We start from the raw sequence: 6,000 nt of genomic DNA, 5'->3' as shown, positions 1-6,000 counted from the left end.
TGTTTTTCAGTTCAACAGTGTCCAGTAATATTTGGGTTACTTCCATCTGCTCCAGTCAGAAACCAATCTATGGGCTATATTCAGGCTGCCTATGTAAATAACCCCTGAAGGCTGCATACCTATACATTGGAGATGCAAGATTGTTGAGCACCCAATATCCTGAACAGCAGCACATCTCTGAACCATACACAGATTATTACGGTTAGAATCAGAAATTATCTCCATGCATTGGAATTTTCAATGTAAGAGCTGTGCACAACGTTTTGCTGAAAATCAAAGTATACCCAAATAATGAAATTCACCTCTGTGCTTAAGCGGGGCATAGACCTTGCACCTCAGAAAAGTACTCCACCTTTGTTCACAGATGGGCAGTTACTTGTTAAAACTTGTTTTTGTTTGTGAGTTGCCCACTAAAGCTCTGGTGAACTTTTCTGTTCTATGTGTGCAGTTTTGGGGGCTGCTGGTTCAGGTGCATTTTGAGCTTAAGTGCACAGGGACATATGACAAGTTACAACATGGAAGCCATGTGATGTTTTTTTCTGTTGCCCATCCCTGTTGAATCTGCCCCTGTCAACAAGAGGGTCAGCTCAGCAGAAGCTTTATTACGTGCTTCTCCTTAAAGACTGCATTTCAGTTGAACTCTCTGATTCACCTGGGAAAAATCAGACTTTTCTCCCAGCCCATTTCTATCTTTTAGGGGGGAACTAGTACATATTAACTTTGGTAAATCCCCCAGTTAGTGGGAAATGTCTTATTTTAATATTTTGACTAACAACTATAACCCAGTTTTCCAAGAGGAAATGTATTCATTCCCTGAGGTCACAGTTCTGTTGCTGCATTAGGGCTGAAGCAAAGTCTCACTGTGTACTCCGGGAGGAGGGCTATGTTGCTCGTACCTTCTTTGATTCCTTCAGATAGCAGAAAATGTCATTTTATTGTTAGTCTCACTTTATATCTGAGTTTCACAAAGTACAATGTAATAGTAACCACTGGAGTCAGTGAATACTGACTGCTGTACTACCTACACTAAGCTAGTATTCTTTTGTAATACTAACGGATGTCACGTTACTGGGTCATAGAGTCATAAAGAGTTTAAGGCCAGCAGCAACCACCAAATCATGTTGTCCAAACTTCTGTATAACACAGGCCACCACCATCACCTGAACACTAAACCCAGCAACTAAAATTTAACCATGATATTACAGCCCTCATGGGACTAAACTATTAGGAAATTAAGGTCTACAAAATAAAGAGCAGCTTCTCATCAGAACTCCTGTCACACCCTTACTACATTTAGGATTTCATTCTCAACAAGCAGCAGCAGTGTAAATGGGTTGGTATGGACAGACACTGCACCCGTGCTCTCTAGCCTCTGCACAAGAAGACTTTTTATATGGGCCTCAGCCTCTGAGTTGTTCAGAATCAGAAACCTGTCCCTTTCATTATAGTTGCTAGGCCTTATTTTTGGTGATTTGTTCTAACGTGTGAAAATGCAAACCTTGAATATGGGTCATGATGGAATTTGACCATAGGAATAATGGGTTCACTTATATTCAAGCCTTTTGAACTTCAGAAACTGCAAACCCATGCAAACCAGACCAGACTGTGACTCCTACACTGCAAGCTTGGAAGGGTTTGCCACAGATGAGACAGGTACAGATTTTAAACCCTACCCTGTGATGCTGCTCCACAATTCCTGTTGCTTAGAAGCCTGGAGAGTGGCCTGTTGATAGATTTTTGGGGGGTATGTTCTAGAAAAAGGAAGGACAGCCTCTAGCCCTCATTTCTCTTCTGCCTGCAGGTTTTCAAACGTGTGCCTTGTGGAGATGGCTACCAAAATTTGGTCCAATATTTATTGCCAACACATTTGCACTCACTTTTGCAGTTGGTTTGCTTGAAGGATGCAAAGTAATATTTCTAAATGAGCTAATTTTGCAAAATTAGTTATTCTCTGATCTTTATTTTTCCACATAGACAAGATCAGCTTAGTCAGTACTTTCTCCACTTACTTACAAAGTCTAAATAATATTAATTACAACTTAGCTTTTTCTTTAACAGTGCCATTTAAAATTATACAGGAACAAATTTTTTTCTCTGAAAGTCATAAGAAGAGCTGTTAAATACTACATGTACTAGAATATTGATCTTAATACTCAACATGCACATCAGTTTCGTTATCAGAAACACTTTAAATCTGTATGTTAATAATGGAAGATAATTATTTTGCTTTAATAATGTGGTATGCATCATCTGTCATATATTCCTAAAGCAGGATGTATGCTGTACATTTATATACAACAGTTGGTTTCAGCACAGACATTACAGTGTCATGCTTTCATTCAAAATTAAGATGCCATATTTTCATTACAATCGCATGGCATCTCAAATGCAATATATTGCTTTGCAAATGCAAAATAATTTCACAGACTGGCCTTCATGATTGGGAAAGGGAATAATGAAATGAGACATATTTTACACAAATGAAAAAATAAAAGATTTATCATAAATATATGGACCAGTATATGACATTGAAGAACAAGAAGCAGAAAGGAAACAATGCTCTTGCATAAAGATCAATTCGCTTTGCTGCTGATGGAATGACAGGCTTGGGAGGAGGTGGCTTCTTGTTGTTCTTTGCTTGAGATTTCCCGAGCCCACTGTTGACTTCAATGGGCTTTCCATAACAGTCATAGTTGGATAATTCAAAATCTCTCGGCAAGCTTCCAACGATGCTAAAATCATTGGATCTCAGATCAGATTTTGAGGTGCAAACTTTTTTGCATCTGGTCTCGCCAACCTATGAAATAAAGAGTTTGGGAAATCATGATTGACTCACAAATATTTTATTCACAAACATAAGGCACCTGTAAGAGAACGCAGAAAACAAATATATATGAAATTACTTGTTGATGGGGATTCACCACATTAGCTTAATTTGTAGGAATGGTTGTAATATAGAGTACTTAAGGATGATCAGTCTATCATATAAACGAATCTAAACATTGATAATTATATAATTTTGAATATACAAGTGCCTCATGCTGTGGAACTAACTATGCTATATTGCTAGATTGTCTTTTAAGGCTACAGAGAGAGAGAATATTTTTTCTACGTGGATTCAGAGTACAAGAAAGTTCTTAGATTGATATTATTTAATACTTATGTTACACTGGGGCTCAGAAGCTCCAATTAGGATTTAAAACTGGAAATTGCAGTACTTTATGCACTAAGCTTGAGCACAGAAAGTTTCCCCATACCAGATAGCTAATATGCCTAAACCCTCTCAGAGAGGGACCCCCTCTAGCGGAGAGAGAGCACCCTCCTTGTATCAATAGTCCTTGTCCCCTCTATAATGACAGCAACAAAGGTAATACAGCACTTTCCCAGAGCCACACATTGGCATGCTAGAGGATCTCATCACTGGAAAACTCCCCTAAGAGACTGAAGGGCAACCTTTCTCCCAGCTGTCTGTTCCCTCAACACTTCTGGAGCAAAGGGGAACAGATCATGGGGAAGGGGATTTAAACTCAGCTGTGTCTGTCCCAGACTTGTCCTCTCTGCTGGTACATAGAAAGGCAATTTTAAAAATAAACTGATATTTGATGTAATTGAAGGACTATGGTTTTGAAAAACAGTTACTTGGGTCCCCATACCTGATCTGCAGAAAGTTTATATTTCAGCTGTTACAAAAATCAGAAAAAGATTAAAGCACCACACAATCTAGTCAGCCTGAAGAGATTTGGAGACCGCTGCTAGGCATCAATGGGAGGTGGATATCTAACTGTCTTGTATGCGTTTGAAAACCTCTCCCAGTGACTTCTTTCATTTTAGAATATTCAGAGAAGAAGACAAAAATAAAAATGTAAGTATACTGGTTTAACAGGTAATTTCAGGAATGGAAAGCACATCAGGACTTTTGGATCAACTGAAAAAAATATTTTGGAGCTTATATTTTACCCCTCTTTGAAAACCGCCAAGGTATACTGCATAAAAATAAACCCCCGCCCCAACTCCGCCCCCTCCCTGCCCCTATTCCAACCCTTTCCCCAAATCCCCACCCCAGCCCCTCCTCTTCTCTGCCTCCTCCCCTTAGCATGCCGCATCCCCACTCCTCCCCTCTCCCTCCTGGAAAGTCATAAGTGCCGCCAAACAGCTGTTTGGCGGCGGGAAGTGCTGGGAGGTAGGCAGAGGAGCGGGAATGCGGCGCACTAGGGGAGGCGGGGGGGGAGCTTGGCTGCCGGTGGAGTCGGCACCTATGGCAGGCCGTGTGTTTAAGACCCCTGTTGTAGTACCATCAGTTATTCCTTTCCCTTCATGGCATTTGCACATTTATGTGTAGACTGTTCCCATTTTCTCATTTAGTCACTGCTTAGGCAAGCTTTTAATCTTTCTTCATATATCAGTCTCTCCAGCTTCCAAATAAGTTAGTTGCTCTTCTCTATATTCCCTCTAGTTTGTCTATAATTTCTGGTAGGAATGTGAAATTATCCATGTTAAATGTAGCTCACCTGCTTTTCTATTGCTAGCAACATAATATTCCTGTAAACCTATCAAAAGCCGCTGGCAGCTTTCTTTGGAAAGTCAACTAGCATGCAGATTTATTTTTGAACAGTTACACTGAAGGCTCTTAAAGACATTAAAATGTTTTTAAAGACTCTCCACTCTCCATTCCTTGTGCACATTGTCTTATCATAACCAGACAAAACAATATAACTTGACTGTGGAAACAATTTTATAATAGCTATTTTATAATTTGCTCAATCCTAGGTCTGGAGTAGCAATAGCTTGAAACATTAATTATAGGACCTACATTTGCATGATAGTGCAGAACTTTTTAGATGTTAAGGCCAAAAGGGACCATTTTAACCATCTAGTCTGACCTCCTGCACAACACAGACCATAAAAGACATCCTTGAATTAATCCCAGCTTGAAGTCCAAGAGCAGTGGTTGAACTAGAGCATCTTTTAGAAAAAAAATTAATCTTGAATTAAAAATCTCCAGTGGTGGAGAATCCACCACAAACCTCAGTAAATTGTTTCAATGATTAATTTACCTTATTGCTACAAATCTTGCCTTGTTATTAGCCAGTGGATCTTGTCTTCTAGATCTTTTGTCTTCTACATTGAAGAGCCCTCTACTATCCCCATGTAAGAACTTATAGACTGTGATCAAATTCATCTCTTAACCTTTCTCTTTATAAGCTTAATAAATTCAGCTCTTTGAGTCTTTCATTATAGGGATTTTTTTCCAATCCTTCAATCATTTTCATGGGTCATCTGAACCCTCTCCAAATTTTTAACATCCTTCTTAAGCTGTGGACACCAGAATGGGACACAGTATTTCAGTAGCAGTCACCGGTGCTGAATAAAGAGTTGATATAACCCTCCTAATTGATATTCCCCTATTGATACATCCATGGATTCCTTGAGCTCTTTTAGCTCGCAGTTTCACACTAGGGATTCTTGTTTGGCTGATTATCCACCATGATCCCCAAATCTTTTTCAGAGTCACTGCTTCCCTTCAATCTGTGTGTCATCTTCAAACTTTATCAGTAGTGATTTTGTATTTTCTTCCAGGTCATAGATAAAAATATTAAATAGCACAGGGCCAAAAAACATTCCCTGAAGGAGCTCACTAGAAACAGACATGCTCAATGATGATTCTCCGTTTACAATTAGTTTTTGAGACCCATCAATTAACAAATTTCTAATCAATTTAATTTGTGCCATTTTGATTCAATATATTTCTAGTTTCTTAATCAATGTCATCTGGTACCAAGTCAAATGCCTTACAGAAGTATAACTATATTAACTCAACACTATTACCTTTATCAACTAAACTTGCAATTTCATAAAAAAAAATATCAAGTTAGGTTGACAAGATCTATTTTCCATAAACCCATGTTGATTGGCATTGAATATACTACCCTCTTTTAATTCTTTATTAATCAAGTTCTGTATTAGCTGTTCCATTATTTTGCCTGGATTGATGTTTGGCTG

At 38.7% G+C, this 6,000-nt stretch overlaps 1 protein-coding gene across 3 annotated transcripts in view; it reads right to left on the bottom strand.

The window, feature by feature from the left end:
• Positions 1-1,243: 1,243 nt before the first annotated feature.
• The window catches only part of GLRB (glycine receptor beta), a 71,027-nt gene continuing 66,270 nt past the window's right edge, over positions 1,244-6,000 (bottom strand). For all 3 annotated transcript variants that reach the window (XM_007071272.3, XM_037897457.2, XM_043545896.1), the window contains one exon: positions 1,244-2,797. In XM_007071272.3, the coding sequence (XP_007071334.2) occupies positions 2,501-2,797 (297 nt within the window). In that variant the 3' untranslated portion in view covers positions 1,244-2,500. The remainder of the gene's footprint in view (positions 2,798-6,000) is intronic.

Source organism: Chelonia mydas, chromosome 4 (genome assembly GCF_015237465.2).
Source record: "Chelonia mydas isolate rCheMyd1 chromosome 4, rCheMyd1.pri.v2, whole genome shotgun sequence".
In the NCBI taxonomy this organism is placed as follows: domain Eukaryota; kingdom Metazoa; phylum Chordata; order Testudines; family Cheloniidae; genus Chelonia; species Chelonia mydas.
The sequence above is the reverse complement of the archived record's forward strand: the minus strand, read 5'-3'. Positions and strand labels throughout refer to the sequence as shown.